Genomic DNA, 19,601 nt, shown 5'->3' on the forward strand with positions numbered 1-19,601 from the left:
CGTTTCACCTAGTCGTATTGTGTAATGAATACGATTATACGCTGGTATGATTTGTTGTTTGTAATTGGGTTCGAGGAGCTGCTCCGGAACGAATCCATCAATACGCGGTCCGTCCACACGCTTCCTGGAACATGGTACAACCTATACCTACGCATCGGGACAACTCTACCCGATATCTACTCGTTGCTCCCAGTCTGACCTGGGCACATACGAACTGTGCGTGCGCGAGTACGCGCGCATCAATTACGTTTGATGGTAATTGATTTTCGAACTTGTACAATTTCGAGATGGGTATTGGTACCCGTCGTATCGTGAGGCGTGTCCGGGCAGTAGGTACGGCGCGAAAAAAGTAATCGGCAGCCGATCGATTCGGGTCAATTGTATACTGCAGCGAATATCGAGATACCGAAACTTTGGGTTCAAATTTTTATATTTCGTTAGACTCGCATGCCATGCAAAAGGATTTCCATCGTCGGACATTCTACTTCATCATATTTTCCGCCACCAGACAGCGTCAGCAATGTGACTATACCTGTGTAAGTATGTATGTATAACGCTTCCACGCAGAGGTCGGTCGCAACCGTATGCGCGTGCTGATCACTCTCTCTCTCTCTCTCTCCCTCTCTTTTTTTTTCCCTCCTCATCGCGATCCTCCGAATGCTCCGAAGGTAAGGAAGGGGCGCGGGGCCCCTCGGAAACCGATATGATTTACGCGACGCGGTCCTTTCAGTTTTTAGAACAATGTTGTTTGTTGCGCTCTCGCTAATGGCTGCCGCGGGGGCCTTAATTATAACCAAATACGGGCCAATCAGCCCGTGGGGACTGACCGGGTCCCGCCGCTCGGGCTCCGCGGCGTAAAGCGTGTGTGCGCCGCGTCGGTGTGAGAGCGCGATACCCCGAAGCTGCCGAGGGTTGCGGGACGCGTGTATGGGTAGTTATATCGTGTCCCGGTTATGGGTACGTGTAGGTACCCTGCACCTTATACCTCCATACACGAGCGCGATACGCCGCGATGGCCCCGGCTCGTTAGCACGGGCCCGTAAATCAAACCGCAGGGGTGCCAACCGCTAATACCCGGAGGATCGTTCGCGGTGTGGATCGCGCACGGCCCACGGTAAACGTTAGAAATATCTCATCCGTAATGAGTTTGTTAAATGGATTAAATGTTGCGCCTTCCCGCATTATACGAGAACCCCTGCATGCAGGTTATACGTATAACCCGTACATATTCCTCGCGATCGCTTGCACGTACAGATCCACGTAAATCCACGCCGGCCGCAATCGGCTCGTCCCGGCTGCTGCAACCGAACACGAGCGAGATGAAAATTTTCCGCGATGTCCACGCTGCGTGTAACAATGTCCGGGCCTGCTCGTACGGCCCGGATAATTGGGCCCCTCGACTCGAGCGCGAGGGGCACGGTAGGCCGATCCTTGACGCGCCACGCGCTAAGATTTACCGTGTGCCGTACGCTCTTCGCGCTCGTAAAATAATCAATAAAATCCAAACTGAGCCACGGCGCTTGACGCGCGTTCGTGATTTAGAGAGCGCCCCGTCCTGCCGCCTGCTTGCTCCGACTCTCTCCTCGACTCTCATCCTCGTCCTCAGCCTTCCGCCCTCCCCCAAGATCGCCTCTACGTAAGTGTAATATCAGTTTTTCTTACAGGTACCGTCGGTTCCGTATAACTTTCCGTATACACCTATCCGGTATAATTCTTACGAATCCGGTGAACAGGTGATTTGCGGTTCAAGTCCCGTGTAACCAGCCGCGGGGAGTCGTGGCATGCACGCCGCATTGATTCGATGCCGCGCGGCTCTGTGAAAAAATCATCTTTATTATTCTTATTATTACTACCTACCTTTTTTTCATTCGGTACTCCTCGCTCCCGCGAGGCGGAGATGCGCGTCGTTGATTGGGCGGCTCGTTACCCGCCAATTAAACAGCATGGCGTATGCCGTCTCGCTGGTTCGCGGGGTTTCTTCATCACGGCGCTAGCGGTCGGGACTTGAATGTCGCGGTATCCAGCCAGGGGAAAACGATGTTGCACTCTGCCTCACGACCGGGTAAATATTGGCTCGGTATTCTCGGTTATAACACGCAAGGTATCAAATTATTGAATTCATCCAGTCACCGCGTGATACGGAATTGCTTTCTGTAAGAAGTTCGACGGTGACGATGACGGAACCGATGAAACGGAATTATCTGCGGAAATTTCGATACCTCTTACAGAACCCTTTCAAAAATTATAACGACATTCAACATTCGATGCTCCATAATGCCTTCCAATGGACGAATCTTCATATTCGAAACTTTCCACGGATCCAAGTCTCTGTGGAGATTTTTAGTTCCGACTAGTATTTTTTGAGATTCTGTACCTATCACGAGACTGCAGAAGCAATCGATCCAACCGAGCTGCTTGTCTACCCGTGTATCACGCGTATTATTTAGGCTTGACCAACGAGAAATAAAACTGGGACACGGGTCGATAGAGCAGGTTAAGAATAGGGGCAAATAAAGCGATCTGTCGCACTCCCCTCCGATACGCAACGCGGCAGCGAAACTTTCCGGCCGGGTACTGACTTGCAATTTAAATCGTCCGATTCATCCCGTAATTCAGGATACTTCCAGGAAGAATCGCCCTCTTCGTGGCGTGGCTTGAGTAAGGACGACTGTTTTATTTTTGATTTAGCTTCTTTCACTTTCTTTTTTCAACCCTTTATCTACCTAGTTCGAGGCTCACTCCTTCTGGGAAGCATCGAATGGCCGCATCCTTCGCAGGACCGGACAGTGCAACTCAATCCATTTTAACAACAACTTAATCCACCAGGATGCGAAGGGTTGGGGTTGAGAATCTAGCCGCACGGATAGAAAATCGGTGGAAGGGGTGGGTGGATGCTCGATTGGAAATGCTGCTGGCAGCGAGTCATCGAGGTAAGTAATTAAATCTGGAAATCGCGATTGACAAACGAACAGATACCAGATTTGAGACGGGGTTTAACGATATAAGGCGACGACTTTTATACACTATGCGGTTCGCGGAAAGCATCGGTCCAACTCCGCCACGTCTTCATTTTTTCAAATCGAATTCACCCTCGCTTCCAAGGATTCATAATAACCGTACCTTTTGTTGTACTAATTGTGTGTTACCAAAGTACACACTGTGCCGAGAAATCCCATTGACCTGTAGGCTGCGAGCAAAAAATCAAACCTTTTGTTAGGTAACAACCGACCGCCGGTGTAACTTCTCCGTAACGTGATCAGCGCAGCTCGATTCTCCAGGACTGCAGCCTCCTCAATCGACCCCTGCAGCTCAACTTTGTTACCGTCTAAAATTACTGGTTCGAAACGCGCCTTGGACTTACAGGTGTATTTAGATGCGGAAGAAATAAGGTACGGCCGTAAGATCGACGTATAAATTCGATTTTTCATGTATTCATCTATCCACGTTTCAGCTGTTTATATCAGCAAACGAAAGTCGTTGCAATGATACCGAGGAAAAATTCATGTCAATACCTACTTACATTTAAAGCAAATCAGCAAATTACGTTAGGCAAATAACGCGAAACGACGTTGGAATTAAGAACAATTGTGACTCACGAATTACATAAAAGAAGATGTAATAGAATAATAATCATACTATGTAACCGGATGAAATAATGATTGACCGTACTTATATTAAATTTGTAAGATGTTTAGATTAGTATTATTGCCATAATTCTTAGTGTGTAAGTCAGAATTCATTGTGTTTCTGAAACTCAAATTGTGAGGTTGTGGGTTGTCCTATTTTGGTCATAATTTGACTGATTTCAAATATTGCTATAATTAATCATTTGATGCCTCATATCGACGTAATATTGCGAATGAAATCAATTTTGTGCAGTCTTACGTCGCTGCGAGCAACTGAACAAACCGTTTTTTTTTTTTTTAAGTTTACCATGTTACAGTCATAGGAACAGTTGATTTCATTTTGTATTAAAACAATTCTTGAGGTGACACCGATATTTTCTCATTTTGCTGCAGCTCTTGCAAGTAGATCCCCAAATGTGAGTTTTAATGTTTTTAGAATACTGCTACAAACGGCGACCGTTATTCAGTTCTTACATTAACAAAATTACAGAACGAGATGAGAAATAATCAATTTTTTTTTCATCTACGTCATACAGGGATGCTTTATAAGCATGCAATTTTTTTATATTTTTATGTTTTTGGTGTTACTTTCTTTATCAGATAATTCAGTCTCGAGCGCTCTTTCGTTTCACAAAGTGTGAATAACAACTTTTCATTTCTCACTCAGTTTTCCGACCTTCGTCACGACGCTGTGCTGACCCATTCACAGCTATAGTAGATTTGAAGTCTTAGTTTACGTAAAATATCACGAATAACGCTTTTCCATGATAAACAGGTGGGATTCTCCCCTCAAGTGTCACTGGGCTGTGGAGTCAGTGCCGAACATGGGATTGTTGAAAGTAGATTTTGCGGCCTTGTAGATTGGATTTGTGCCCTGTAACAGCGTAGCAATGTCCCGTAGCCGATTACAGACAGGAATAAACGTTTTTTTTTTTTCAACGAAACGTTGCGAGTAATCTTTTCTCAGCAAAAGTAATTCTGATTGGGACTTATCAATGCCCCATAACACGTGATTTGATTTTTTCATCTATAACTCAGGGGAAAAATTCGGTTGGCGCCAAAATCAATCGACGTCTAATAAGCGGAATAAAAATTGGGTCAGATCGTGTCTCACCCCTTCGTAAGTAGCGCATACGCGTTCCTTTTCGAATTTGACGTATTCCCGGTGATCGTGGAACATCGTCACTGCTTTCCAGGCAAGAAGACCCAGCAGCCCAAGAAGGAGCGTAAGCAATATCACTCCCGCTGCCGTGGCTGTAAAAAGAACAACGCGTTTTTTGTTTTAACTTTCTACTCTCACCCCAAATTCACGAAAAAAATATGCCGGGTGAATCACTCCACACCGTGAAGTTGACTTATACGTAAATAAGTATTCTGTAGACCGTGCAAATTAACGCATAAACTTACTTAGCGGGCTGAACAAAGGAAGAGCACTGCATTTCTTTTTCTTTTCGGCAATTACTTTGTCAAATCGTTGGTCTCCTCTTTGGTAGCCTCCAACCTCATACTTGAACGCGAAGGTACAACCATTGTCGTCGGGTACCATACACTTCTTATACTTGGAATCTGCCTCCGGCTCGTCGATTGTTTCAACCTGAGGTATTGGTATCCACATACGCATCGTTAAGCAATTTTTTCTCCTAGTCATTGTATAATTGAACTCTACCCGGTGTGTACACACCGACGGGATTGACGTTCTTACGTACATACAGTTAGTCATTTTTATACCCACCTTTTCGGACACTTCAACGTTTCCGCACTCAGATGAATCGCAACCATCTCCGACCACAGCGCGTCCAGTTTTGTGAACATAGCACTCAACACAATCCTTCAAAGTCTCGCAGTACTGATTCGAACACGTCTATAAAATTCAGGTTTACGATAAACGATACCTTCCTCGGTCTATCTTTGAAAATGTAGAATTCGTATAAATTTTTACTGATCGATTCGTCGATGTCTCATCATATGAATTGTCACGGACCGTCCACCGACCTTATCGAACGTGACATGAGACATGAAATTTCCCACACGATTTTCTAAAAACATTTCTACAGTCGACATCTTGACCATACGAGGTATTTTACGTACCGGACAGTCCTGACAGTATTGTCCGGTTCTTCCCTTGATAGTGTCGCATTCGCAGATACCGCATTTGCATTCCCCGAACCCGCTGCACACCTTCTTAGACACGGGGTTAATGCAAGTATTGGACGTGCTGCACTCGCAAGAATCACCGCCCCAACCCTGCTTACATATGCACTTACCGCAGTAGCACGTTCCCCGCGATGGACCACCGCAAACCTAAAAAACGTGGAACGTGGTGAAAGCCTTTTAATGGTAGAGATTTTTGAATCAAGATCTCACCTTTAGGTTGGACCGCGGGCATGAGAAGTTGTCGCACTCGCAAAACTTCCCCATATATTTATCACCCTGTCTTGGTCCCGCGAGGCACTCGCACTTCCCACAAACGCATTTGCCACGATTCTTTCCACTGCAGGGCTCCGCTTTCGTGGCGTTGGCAGGTACACAGCCGGTGGATGATATTTCCGTCGTTTCGGGGCCATTTCTTGGGCAATAGCAGTCTTTGCCTTGGAAATATTTGTTGCATTTGCAAATACCACAGGCGAGGTTACCGTGGCCGTGGCACTCAGGCGCGTTGGCCTTGAAGTACTGCGCAGAATATGCTATGCTATCATATTAAATCTATTGCGATATCTCATGTCATGGTATCTGATGAAAACCGACTACGAAAAATCCAAAGGTTCCAGCTTGATCTAGATCTGATTTGAATCGGCAAGATCTGGAAGGATTTGAAGTAGAAAGCTCCGTGGCACGAATACGAGAAGTTGGGATATAAAGTACTCGGGCAAAGATATTCCGATTTCAAATATCATTACAAAAATTTCCTTCCGATTAGTCAAGCACACGGATGATTAACGTCAAACCAGCGATCAATTTGGATCGCAATTATGGCAACCGACTTATTTAGCTCTCAAGTCGTGGTTCTTTCATATCTGCGCACGTATCATTATCATCATTTGCGAATAAAAAATGAAATTGAACGGAAGGACTTCGTCAACATATAGTAGTGACTTTTGCCATCAATCAGAGGAACAAAGTTTTGTTAAATTCAACACTAAAACGAGATTGGTTCTGAACATTTCTGTGTCGTATATGTTAATCTATACTCACATATCCTTCACTATACTACACTGGGAAAACAATCTTATTTACGTTATTGAACAATTTTTGAGTAACTAATTCCACCCCAATCGCACGGCGCTGACCAAATCGCTTTACTTGCAATTAGTATAATGAAATCGAACGTCTGTGTAGAATCTTACCCCGTTGTCAGGTTTCGAACACGGACAATCGCAGATTAGATCGACTTCGATCGTCAGTCTTTCGTCGACTCCCTGCGGTTTGATCTCGATTATCTGGTGCCAATCTTCGGGCCGTTCGGGACACTCGATGGCCTGCATGCGACCGTAACGAAATCATAAAAATTAAAGAGTATCAAGGTATGCGATTTCAATTCATGATCAAGACATTTTAATTTCCCTACCTTTATAGAAATCTCAAATTGCACGGACTTATTTACACGGATACCGTCGCATTCGTTAGTCTCGCTGAGTGGAGCCGACTGGTTCATACAGCGGGAGAAAAATTTGACTTCGATGAATTCTGGGTGGCTACTCGTCATGGTGATGGTGTTAGTTAGTGTCTGAAACAGGATTGCAGCGAACATTCGTAACTCTTCCACAAACCCTAATCGTCACTCCAGTGAAGAATGTATACGCTACCTCGTACTGACTGAGGATGATATCCACCACGGTCTTATTGTCAGACTTACTGTCGAGGAGCCCGACGGAAGAACCGTTGATACGCAGGCTTAAATCCTGGTAATCACGACTCACAGCTTTGGTCACGTCGAATATAACGTTAATGCTGTTCTTTTGAATTTGCTTATTTATCTGTAATAAATAATTAATCAATCTCTGGGCTTGCAGTCTGCATTCTATCCCACCCGGTCTTCTGAAGTATTGCTTACCTGCGTTATGGAGGGATAATCGAGGATTTCAGCGTGTGTATAGGCACCTTTTTCGTCCAAGTGGCACGTCTCGTCGTTTGGTTCAACGATTCCTGCTAGCTGTAAAAATTATTTCTCCGTTTGATTACTTGTCACACCTTTGAAATGAAAGCATTCCGTTTTTTTTGAGAGAGTGCGGCATGGTCTGGAGTAGCTCTTATTAATTAAGACCCACCACTCCCGCCACTCATGTCAATTTGGTGGCTTTATTTACAATGAGTTTCACTTTGAATCGACGTACTGTAGTGTATTACACGTATATCATACACACCTTGCCATCGCCAGCTATGTGATATGTGGCATCGGATGAGTATACCAAAAGGCGACGCGCATTCTTACGCCAACCGATATCATGCTGGCAGACTATTGCTTGCATCAATCCATCCAAACCGCCTTCTGGGACGTCCAGATTAGCAGAGATTTCCGCCTTTTCTACTTTTGTCTGTTAAAAATACAGGACTTGAGTGATACACGGAGATTTGACGTATTAACTTGTTGTAGATGTATCGGCAGAATCGCACATACCGTAAAAAGTGAGACATTCGTGCCCAGTTTCATTTGATGCTTGAATCCATAGGGTAAAGCACACCGGGTCCCATCCTTCAATTTGCACACTTTCAGCCTGAAATTAAAAAGTGATACATCGAGAGAGAATAATTTTTAATTTCATAAATATTATAGTAGAATATACACATTTCGGATTTTCAATATTTTTCGCATTAGCATTTATTTCTAATTATGTTGATAAAATTGCATATCTCTCCGAGGAAAAATATCAATTCATATATCTATTGTGTCATATTAGGCAGAATGAGAAGAAAAATAATTATGCAGGCGCATAGATATTTATAGATAATCACACGATGAATAAACTCAAGACTCATTCATCCGAATGAATGAAAAGGTGAAGAATGAATTTCTCAGCCTAAATACTAATAGACACTGTTAACAATTTGAATTTAAAGTATGACGTAAGTCTTTGATATTTAACAATTTTTCCAGCTTTCCAGGCTTGTCATCAGTTCAAGATTATCCTTGATGCCTACCATTCATTCTGCGTGTTTGTCATAGGTAGGACTACCTTGTCGATGAAGCTACCAAACCCGAGATGAAAATTGGAGGTAAGTTTGCCCATGGCTTCTACCACCTTTACGCCTAACTTAGCAAGATTGTTTCTGTAAGGTTCCATTGATGCGGATAAATCCATGAGGAAGTAGAGATCGACTGGGTAATCATTGGCTTGCTGATAAGACATGTTTATGCGCAGCTCTTCCTGGCGGCGCAAGGATATCTTTACGTGTTGCGGCTTCACCTGGGTTTGATTATTTTTCTGGGAGGAAAATGGATCATCTTTCTGGACCAACGTCTCGTTTTTATCCACTACCAAATCTATGCGACACCATGATTCACTGTTGAATTTTCGGTGCGTGCAGCGTGGTTGCTCGGGGATATTTTTAACGGCATCCTCGGAGTTGATTGGTCGCTGTAATGCAACGAGCATACGTACGTCTTTAAAGAAATAAATTTCAAACTTGACGAGGTAAAAAATTAAAAAATGATGTAGGTATCCAACGAGCATACGCGGTTAAATTTTTCAAATTACCCTGACTGCCGTTTATTAAACGGCAATCTCGTGAATTTGAGAAAGACCATTGCTGTATTAAGCTCCCGTGAATCGTTACACAATTTACACTTAAAGCACACTCGTTGGCAGTTTCTAACTTCTTCAATTTTCTCTAAATTTTGCGTCGGAAAGATTCTCAACTGCGAAACGATCCCATTGATTCGAATGAACGTCAGACGAAAGATTATGTAGTTTAGTTGAATCGAACGCGGAAAGTCTTACGAAGACTTCATCATCTTTAATTCAGGAATAGCCACGATTTCTATCTCGTCATTGAAAAATTCCAGAATTTCAGCAATCAGCGGTGCAGCAGAGGTCTAGTGCGCTGATTTTTCGAACACCCAGATGTCGTTAATCCGCAGCATTGTTCTTGGCTCGAATTCCTGGTTCTTTCAATACTATATATATATGTATATATATGTATACACCTATAACGAATTTAATACTCACCATATCTGCACACCATACGCATTGCGGTGTCCGGATGCATGCCGCGCAGGTTTCTTTAGTCTCGCAGGAGATGTCTTCGGTGTCCGGGTAGCCGTATGCAACTATTAGATGAATAGACACTAGGCACACCAGCACCCTGACTCCCGGCTTAAGGCCCATCGTTCAAGTCAACTTCGCTATTACTATATCGTTCTTAATGTTTATTTATTACTGACTATTACGTAGGCCCACAATAATTAAAAAATCTCAAGTCCACCTTGCAGATACTGCTCTAAGTACCGTGAACTGTCAGCTCATATCGTCAAGTAAAGACTTTATGACAAGGGCGAGGCACGGGTGACGAGAAAACAGCGGAAGCTGCGGTATGCCCCGGAAGTACGACGCAGCGATACAAGCATAGCGTCAGCGTACAGTTTTGATTGCGTTCAACATCCACAGTGTCACTTCTGCGACGAATTATCCTGCACTTCTTTATCACACGTATACCAACTTTCAACATAACACGTGATTTGCGGTGGATTTATCAGTTCGCTGAGTGTGTGTGACATTTCTTTCCTTTCAGTGCTCCGTTTTATTAGATTATATAATGTATACTGGAGTTATTACATATTTAATTGTATTGTATTGAGCTATGATAATATCGATTATTTTTTAACGATACGAACTATTTGACTGTTACAAAAATGGAGCTAATTATGGCACTGTGACTTCACGAGGAGACGTATTAGGTATAACGATAGATTATATTATATATTACATTACGTAGAGTGTTTTATAACTTGGAGTATAATTAGAATAATGCAACTCGCGCGGAGTTACGTGGTTTTACCAAGGTGCCGAGCTATTTTTCTATCATTGCGCTTTGTCGTTTCCTGAAGTTGTTTATTCAAATGTTCAATTCGTTTCCACTCCGAATTTCTGCGCTGATTCGCTTTGTTCCTGCATGGTCATAACATTTTATTTACGAAACTGTATAAACATTTTACTATAGGGTTCGTCACAATTACCAAGTATCTTTGAGCTTCTGTAAATCCGTTACACCTAATTCGTGACTCGGTATCGCGCTTACAATCCCTTCCTTCATCTCATACTTGGACATCAGAGCTTCGACTTCTCGATCAACTATTGCGATTCCTTCCTGAAATTCTTGGTTTTCACGTCTGATATTGCCAATGGCCGCCGTTGCATTATCCGTGGACTGTATGCAAAAATGAAGAGATTATTCATAACGTGAATACAATCCACAACCGATGATGTCTAGTTGACCTACTCACGTAATCAGTCAAGGCATTTAAAAACTTTGGCACCGCCTCCGCAACCCTGTTTTCGAATATCACTCTGAAAAATATCGAACGAATTTAATCCATTGTTCGTACCATAAAATTCCATGTTGCGTGATGGAAGCCCAAAGCGATGTAGTACATATTCTCAACGCACCGAAACATCTCGTCTTCAATTTTTCGTTGAATTAATTAACTAACAAAAACTAAGAAAATGGGTTTGAACCTTTACAGTACATTGTGCGTTACAGCAAGATGCTGAGAAGTTTGTAAAAGAAATAACGAGAAAATTTGTCACATCTGCCTCTATGGAGTTGATAAAGGTATTTCGCACAGTCAAAAAACGCCCAACGGCTGGTAACGCAGTTTTAGATATAAACATATTATCATAATCACAGTTCATTCGTTCGCAGACTTTGGGTCCGATCCGCCGCGCCGTTTATCCCCTTGATCTCCTCTCGCTTCTTGCAGAGGAGTATCCTAGACGCTTCGATGGATTCCTCGTGGGTTACCTCCAGGCCGCGGAAGTGTTGAGACTTCTCAGTGGCTGCAGTTTCCATTTCGTCATATCGCCGAAATTTCCGCAGCAATTCGTACGACTCTTCTCTCAGTTTGTTCTTCTGGTTGTCGAGGTTCGCATTCTGCGGATAAACGGTTAACGGTTAGTTCGATTAGGGTTACCTACAACCGTTCTTGTCCAACTCACAAACCTTCGGCCTACCTACGCTCGCCAACTTACCTTCAGTATGAATGCGTCGATCCTAGCCTTTACCGAGGACTGGCTACGGGCTAGTGCTTGTGATTCCGCCATTCAGCTTTCTTGACTCGTCTCAGTGGTAACAGCGTGTAATTCTGCGAACGCTAAATCTTTTATCACGTCAATTAAATCCACCTTGCTACGTTAATATCCGGCGTTCCTTCTATCAGGTTATGTAGCAAAAAACAAAAGATATTAGGGTGTAGAATTGACAGCAAATAAATTGCTTGCGGTTAGGCGTTTGCCGCGCTGCCCCCTTATTGATAAAAAAGGTATCTGCGCGGTTAAGCTATCGGCGGGTTGCCTTGAATCAGGCGCTATGCACAAACGTCAAACTACCTTAATCAACTCTGTTTAGTCTTGAATCATAGTGAACGTTGACTGAAGAATATAAAGACAGTTGCCCTAATGGACTTTGGTATGACAACCAGAAATCGTTACCGATTTCGACATGATGCTGGCAGCATTCACCTTCCGAGTAACACAGTCTTCGCAATGGTAAGCCCAAGCCAGTACTTGGTCTGTGTGTACTTACCGACTTGTCGGCGATACAAGGAATCAATAATACGAGAATAAATTTCTTCCAAACTTCGTAGCAAAACAGTAATTCAATTGAAGTATAGGTACCCGAGAGAAGAATGTATACATAGATCATAAATGATAATGGATCAGATGTAATAATGATGCAGAGACCAAGAAGTATATATGTATGTGCGGTCCACGTACGATATTAATATATATGATTCATTTACGATTAATACGTCATACATACTGTAAAATTTTATAGTTTTCCAGGAGACAAACTAGATTATCTACAATAATGCGGCTACGATATGAAAACAGAAGAATTATTGATTTCGAAATGGGATTCTATTCGACACGCGCTCGATGTATTCCATAACATTACTATTCATAATTATTCCAACAACTTTTCATTTGCTCTCTCGATCTTAAATTATCGTGAGCAAGAATCGGAACGCTGTTTTAGCTAGTCGCAAGTGAAGACTCTATGTTGAGTAGAAAGGCAAAATTGTTTTTCGAGAAGTGTTTGTATGGATGTGTTCTATTACTGAGAATGTGAGGTGGTTAGCGGTGGTCGTTGGAGGTGGTCGGAGGTGGTAAGGGGTGGTTACAGGTGATCGAGGTGGACGAGGAGAACTAGGTGGACGAGGAGGACGAGCATTTCTGCGCGGTGAGTGTAACATTTAATTGCAATTGTAATTATATTTTATCTGAAATTTTTTACACTTGTCATGTTTACAATGAATTATTTCAATTCATTTTTTGCGCAAGTCCGAATTCAGTAGCTATAAATGCGCTGATAAGCTTTCTACAATTATTTATTATTTTCTCATAATCTTCTCGGTAAAATGTGTCGATAAAAAAATTTTATAAGTCCTTACACAATATTTTTAATGTGTTCTGATACTAAAAATATTAATTTGTATTTAAGATGTAACTCGTGGTGGTTTGCGGTGGCTGTTGGGGGTGGTTGGCGGTGGTCGGAGATGGCCGAGTAGGAGGACGAGGAAGACGAGGATTTGTGCTCGGTGAGTGCAACGTTTTTATAATATTTGATGGCAATGTTGATTATATTTGATATATAATTTTTCAAACTTGTCATGCTTACAATAAATTATTTCAATTCATTTTTCTCGCTAGCACAAATTCAGTAGATATAAATGCGCTAATAAAATTTATTATATAATTGATTAATTAATTAAGTACATTTATCCTTACACAATATTTTTGATGTGTTCTTATACTGAAAATATTTATTACTATTCCAGGTATAACCCGAGGTGGTCAGCAGTGGTCGTTGGAGGTGGTCGGAGGTGGTTGCGGGTGATCGAGGTGGAGCACGAGAACTGATGCACTGTGAGTATAAAATTTTTATAATGTTCAATTAAGTAGGAGTAGGAGTAGATGTGGGATCTGGGGTAGAATCAGGAATGGGAGTGGAATCAGGAGGAGGAGCGGGAGGGTAGGGTATATTAAAGTAGGGTAGGATAGGGTAGGATAGGGTAGGGTAGGGTACGATAGGTTGGATAGGGTATAGGGTAGGTTAGATGCTGGGTAGGTTAGGTTAGGTGACCTGCTGAAAAATGTCGAAAACACAAGTTCTGGTTTTTTGGCTGTAACTTTTGATCCGCTGCTCGCAGCGTATCGGGACTGCGCTTAATCGATTTGACTCGCGAAATTACGTCGGAATAGTGCCAGAAAGAATTTATTCCAGCTCTTTTCAGAATCCTGAAAATTTTCGCCAAAAATGGAAAGGGGTGTTGCGAACGGCCCTATTGGACTTTCGCGACACGCGCTTGGCGGCAAGCTGCTTGCTCAGCGCATTCCTCCGGGAATCGCTGCCCCGCACACAACCAGATGAGTCAGGAAGTGCACCGATACCGAAAGGTGGCGCGATGGCTACTCTGCAGAATAACGCCCCACCGCCGACGAAACCGAGCTGTAACCGGTAATCCGTCGACACCATCAAATCAGTCGTAATTGAGAAGTGTAAGATCTTCGAGATCTCAGCCTAGAGATTAGTGAGTGGTGCACCCCATCGATCGAACCGGCCGCTGGAAAGGACCTCCCATCACCCAGAAACGGCAACGTGGAGACTCAGGCTTTCCTGACGGAACGGCTGGGCAAATCAGTGGTGCGTCCTAAGAGTCTCCCTCGCGCTACCCAAGGTGGCCCACTCTTCGATTCACCTTTTCCTCAACCGTAACATAGTACTTAGTCATACTAAAACCGCTCTGTCACATTTGAATAGTTTGTTTGATTACGCTACTCGTACTTAATCTCTCTTTGTCATTTGCAATACTGTACTTAATATAATTCAGTATACAAAATATAAACCGTTGTGGACAAGACGTTTCCCATCTATTTTTCTTGTCCATACCACTGGAATCCTGTCACCCAGAATCCTAGACTTTCATCACAGCAGGTGTGTTTACACTTTCTACAAGCGAAGCCCGAAGTAATCTATTTCTAACCGCTCGGGAATAGATTATATATAAATATTCTTTTCAAGTCACGTTGATCGAGATCGTTCAGATCATCGTCTGCACGTATTAAGGGTGAGGCCTACTATTGTATTCATTTTTGGAGCCGAAAATTTTTGGTCTTAGATTCGATTTGTATGGCACTCTCCTGACTAATTGGACCCTCAGGGACTCAGAAAACGCAGCGAAAAGAGCGTGAGATCAACAGGAGAGAAAAAGCGGACGAAAAAGCACCTGCTGAAAAATGTCGAAAACACAGGTATCCGTTTTTTAGCTGTAACTTTTGATGCGTTCATCGCAGCATATTGGGACTGCGCCCTATCAATTTCTCTAGCAAAATGACGTCCGAATGGTGCATGGAAGAATTTATTGCAGCACTTTTCGAAATCGCGGAAATTTTCGGCAAAAATGCAAAGGGGTTAGCCTTACTTTTTCTTCATTTTTGGAGCCGAAAATTTTTGGTCTCAGATTCGATTGGAATGACCCTCACCTGACTAATTGGACCCTCAGGAACTCAGAAAACGCAGCGAAAAAAGCGTGAGATCAACAGGAGAGAAATGCCGAGCGAAAATGCACCTGCTGAAAAATGTCGAAAACACAGGCTTCCGTTTTTTGGCTGTAACTTTTGATGCGTTCATCGCAGCGTTTTGAGACTGCGCCCAATCGATTTCTCTCGCAAAATTACGTCAGAATAGTGCATGAAAGAATTTGTTGCAGCATTTTTGGAAATCGCGAAAATTTTCGGCAAAAATGCAAAGGGGTTAGCCTTACTTTTTCTTCATTTTTGGAGCCGAAAATTTTTGGTCTCAGATTCGATTCGAATGACCCTCACCTGACTAATTGGACCCTCAGGATCTCAGAAAACGCAGCGAAAAGAGCGTGAGATCAACAGGAGAGAAATGCCGAGCGAAAATGCACCTGCTGAAAAATGTCGAAAACACAGGCTTCCGTTTTTTGGCTGTAACTTTTGATGCGTTCATCGCAGCGTTTTGGGACTGCGCCCAATCGATTTCTCTCGCAAAATTACGTCAGAATAGCGCATGAAAGAATTTGTTGCAGCATTTTTGGAAATCGCGAAAATTTTCGGCAAAAATGCAAAGGGGTTAGCCTTACTTTTTCTTCATTTTTAGAGCCGAAAATTTTTGGTCTCAGATTCGATTCGAATGACCCTCACCTGACTAATTGGACCCTCAGGATCTCAGAAAACGCAGCGAAAAGAGCGTGAGATCAACAGGAGAGAAATGCCGAGCGAAAATGCACCTGCTGAAAAATGTCGAAAACACAGGCTTCCGTTTTTTGGCTGTAACTTTTGATGCGTTCATCGCAGCGTTTTGGGACTGCGCCCAATCGATTTCTCTCGCAAAATTACGTCAGAATAGCGCATAAAAGAATTTGTTGCAGCATTTTTGGAAATCGCGAAAATTTTCGGCAAAAATGCAAAGGGGTTAGCCTTACTTTTTCTTCATTTTTGGAGCCGAAAATTTTTGGTCTCAGATTCGATTCGAATGACCCTCATCTGACTAATTGGTCCCTCAGGAACTCAGAAAACGCAGCGAAAAGAGCGTGAGATCAACAGGAGAGAAATGCCGAGCGAAAATGCACCTGCTGAAAAATGTCGAAAACACAGGCTTTCGTTTTTTGGCTGTAACTTTTGATGCGTTCATCGCAGCGTTTTGGGACTGCGCCCAATCGATTTCTCTCGCAAAATTACGTCAGAATAGTGCATGAAAGAATTTGTTGCAGCATTTTTGGAAATCGCGAAAATTTTTGGCAAAAATGCAAAGGGGTTAGCCTTACTTTTTCTTCATTTTTGGAGCCGAAAATTTTTGGTCTCAGATTCGATTCGAATGACCCTTACCTGACTAATTGGTCCCTCAGGAACTCAGAAAACGCAGCGAAAAGAGCGTGAGATCAACAGGAGAGAAATGCCGAGCGAAAATGCACCTGCTGAAAAATGTCGAAAACACAGGCTTTCGTTTTTTGGCTGTAACTTTTGATGCGTTCATCGCAGCGTTTTGGGACTGCGCCCAATCGATTTCTCTCGCAAAATTACGTCAGAATAGCGCATGAAAGAATTTGTTGCAGCATTTTTGGAAATCGCGAAAATTTTCGGCAAAAATGCAAAGGGGTTAGCCTTACTTTTTCTTCATTTTTGGAGCCGAAAATTTTTGGTCTCAGATTCGATTCGAATGACCCTCATCTGACTAATTGGTCCCTCAGGAACTCAGAAAACGCAGCGAAAAGAGCGTGAGATCAACAGGAGAGAAATGCCGAGCGAAAATGCACCTGCTGAAAAATGTCGAAAACACAGGCTTTCGTTTTTTGGCTGTAACTTTTGATGCGTTCATCGCAGCGTTTTGGGACTGCGCCCAATCGATTTCTCTCGCAAAATTACGTCAGAATAGCGCATGAAAGAATTTGTTGCAGCATTTTTGGAAATCGCGAAAATTTTCGGCAAAAATGCAAAGGGGTTAGCCTTACTTTTTCTTCATTTTTGGAGCCGAAAATTTTTGGTCTCAGATTCGATTCGAATGACCCTCACCTGACTAATTGGACCCTCAGGATCTCAGAAAACGCAGCGAAAAGAGCGTGAGATCAACAGGAGAGAAATGCCGAGCGAAAATGCACCTGCAGAAAAATGTCGAAAACACAGGCTTCCGTTTTTTGGCTGTAACTTTTGATGCGTTCATCGCAGCGTTTTGGGACTGCGCCCAATCGATTTCTCTCGCAAAATTACGTCAGAATAGTGCATGAAAGAATTTGTTGCAGCATTTTAGGAAATCGCGAAAATTTTCGGCAAAAATGCAAAGGGGTTAGCCTTACTTTTTCTTCATTTTTAGAGCCGAAAATTTTTGGTCTCAGATTCGATTCGAATGACCCTCACCTGACTAATTGGACCCTCAGGATCTCAGAAAACGCAGCGAAAAGAGCGTGAGATCAACAGGAGAGAAATGCCGAGCGAAAATGCACCTGCTGAAAAATGTCGAAAACACAGGCTTCCGTTTTTTGGCTGTAACTTTTGATGCGTTCATCGCAGCGTTTTGGGACTGCGCCCAATCGATTTCTCTCGCAAAATTACGTCAGAATAGCGCATGAAAGAATTTGTTGCAGCATTTTTGGAAATCGCGAAAATTTTCGGCAAAAATGCAAAGGGGTTAGCCTTACTTTTTCTTCATTTTTAGAGCCGAAAATTTTTGGTCTCAGATTCGATTCGAATGACCCTCACCTGACTAATTGGACCCTCAGGATCTCAGAAAACGCAGCGAAAAGAGCGTGAGATCAACAGGAGAGAAATGCCGAGCGAAAATGCACCTGCTGAAAAATGTCGAAAACACAGGCTTCCGTTTTTTGGCTGTAACTTTTGATGCGTTCATCGCAGCGTTTTGGGACTGCGCCCAATCGATTTCTCTCGCAAAATTACGTCAGAATAGTGCATGAAAGAATTTGTTGCAGCATTTTTGGAAATCGCGAAAATTTTTGGCAAAAATGCAAAGGGGTTAGCCTTACTTTTTCTTCATTTTTGGAGCCGAAAATTTTTGGTCTCAGATTCGATTCGAATGACCCTTACCTGACTAATTGGTCCCTCAGGAACTCAGAAAACGCAGCGAAAAGAGCGTGAGATCAACAGGAGAGAAATGCCGAGCGAAAATGCACCTGCTGAAAAATGTCGAAAACACAGGCTTTCGTTTTTTGGCTGTAACTTTTGATGCGTTCATCGCAGCGTTTTGGGACTGCGCCCAATCGATTTCTCTCGCAAAATTACGTCAGAATAGCGCATGAAAGAATTTGTTGCAGCATTTTTGGAAATCGCGAAAATTTTCGGCAAAAATGCAAAGGGGTTAGCCTTACTTTTTCTTCATTTTTGGAGCCGAAAATTTTTGGTCTCAGATTCGATTCGAATGACCCTTACCTGACTAATTGGTCCCTCAGGAACTCAGAAAACGCAGCGAAAAGAGCGTGAGATCAACAGGAGAGAAATGCCGAGCGAAAATGCACCTGCTGAAAAATGTCGAAAACACAGGCTTTCGTTTTTTGGCTGTAACTTTTGATGCGTTCATCGCAGCGTTTTGGGACTGCGCCCAATCGATTTCTCTCGCAAAATTACGTCAGAATAGCGCATAAAAGAATTTGTTGCAGCATTTTTGGAAATCGCGAAAATTTTCGGCAAAAATGCAAAGGGGTTAGCCTTACTTTTTCTTCATTTTTGGAGCCGAAAATTTTTGGTCTCAGATTCGATTCGAATGACCCTCATCTGACTAATTGGTCCCTCAGGAACTCAGAAAACGCAGCGAAAAGAGCGTGAGATCAACAGGAGAGAAATGCCGAGCGAAAATGCACCTGCTGAAAAATGTCGAAAACACAGGCTTTCGTTTTTTGGCTGTAACTTTTGATGCGTTCATCGCAGCGTTTTGGGACTGCGCCCAATCGATTTCTCTCGCAAAATTACGTCAGAATAGCGCATGAAAGAATTTGTTGCAGCATTTTTGGAAATCGCGAAAATTTTCGGCAAAAATGCAAAGGGGTTAGCCTTACTTTTTCTTCATTTTTGGAGCCGAAAATTTTTGGTCTCAGATTCGATTCGAATGACCCTCATCTGACTAATTGGTCCCTCAGGAACTCAGAAAACGCAGCGAAAAGAGCGTGAGATCAACAGGAGAGAAATGCCGAGCGAAAATGCACCTGCTGAAAAATGTCGAAAACACAGGCTTTCGTTTTTTGGCTGTAACTTTTGATGCGTTCATCGCAGCGTTTTGGGACTGCGCCCAATC

At 43.0% G+C, this 19,601-nt stretch overlaps 2 protein-coding genes and 1 long non-coding RNA gene across 3 annotated transcripts; 1 reads left to right on the forward strand and 2 right to left on the reverse strand.

Moving 5' to 3' along the window:
* Nucleotides 1-3,883: 3,883 nt before the first annotated feature.
* LOC124297870 (integrin beta-PS-like) lies at nucleotides 3,884-10,099 on the reverse strand. The gene is made up of 14 exons (XM_046749214.1): nucleotides 9,791-10,099; nucleotides 8,763-9,199; nucleotides 8,242-8,338; nucleotides 7,988-8,158; nucleotides 7,678-7,776; nucleotides 7,430-7,600; nucleotides 7,192-7,350; nucleotides 6,971-7,102; nucleotides 5,991-6,296; nucleotides 5,715-5,927; nucleotides 5,359-5,487; nucleotides 5,034-5,220; nucleotides 4,741-4,880; nucleotides 3,884-4,500 (listed from the first exon to the last, which is right to left on the reverse strand). The coding sequence occupies exons 1-14, from the start codon at nucleotides 9,947-9,949 to the stop codon at nucleotides 4,423-4,425; spliced, it is 2,478 nt and encodes an 825-aa protein (XP_046605170.1). The 5' UTR covers nucleotides 9,950-10,099; the 3' UTR covers nucleotides 3,884-4,422.
* A 167-nt stretch (nucleotides 10,100-10,266) lies between these two features.
* LOC124297871 (uncharacterized) lies at nucleotides 10,267-12,021 on the reverse strand. Its single transcript, XM_046749215.1, has 4 exons — nucleotides 11,467-12,021; nucleotides 11,065-11,128; nucleotides 10,798-10,988; nucleotides 10,267-10,729 (listed from the first exon to the last, which is right to left on the reverse strand). Exons 1-4 carry the CDS (start codon nucleotides 11,628-11,630, stop codon nucleotides 10,606-10,608), a joined length of 543 nt encoding a protein of 180 aa, XP_046605171.1. The 5' UTR covers nucleotides 11,631-12,021; the 3' UTR covers nucleotides 10,267-10,605.
* A 747-nt stretch (nucleotides 12,022-12,768) lies between these two features.
* LOC124297500 (uncharacterized) lies at nucleotides 12,769-13,644 on the forward strand. The gene is made up of 3 exons (XR_006906622.1): nucleotides 12,769-13,019; nucleotides 13,281-13,377; nucleotides 13,618-13,644. It is a non-coding gene; the product is annotated as an uncharacterized LOC124297500 (long non-coding RNA).
* Nucleotides 13,645-19,601: the final 5,957 nt, after the last annotated feature.

Source organism: Neodiprion virginianus, chromosome 2 (assembly GCF_021901495.1).
Source record: "Neodiprion virginianus isolate iyNeoVirg1 chromosome 2, iyNeoVirg1.1, whole genome shotgun sequence".
NCBI lineage: Eukaryota > Metazoa > Arthropoda > Insecta > Hymenoptera > Diprionidae > Neodiprion > Neodiprion virginianus.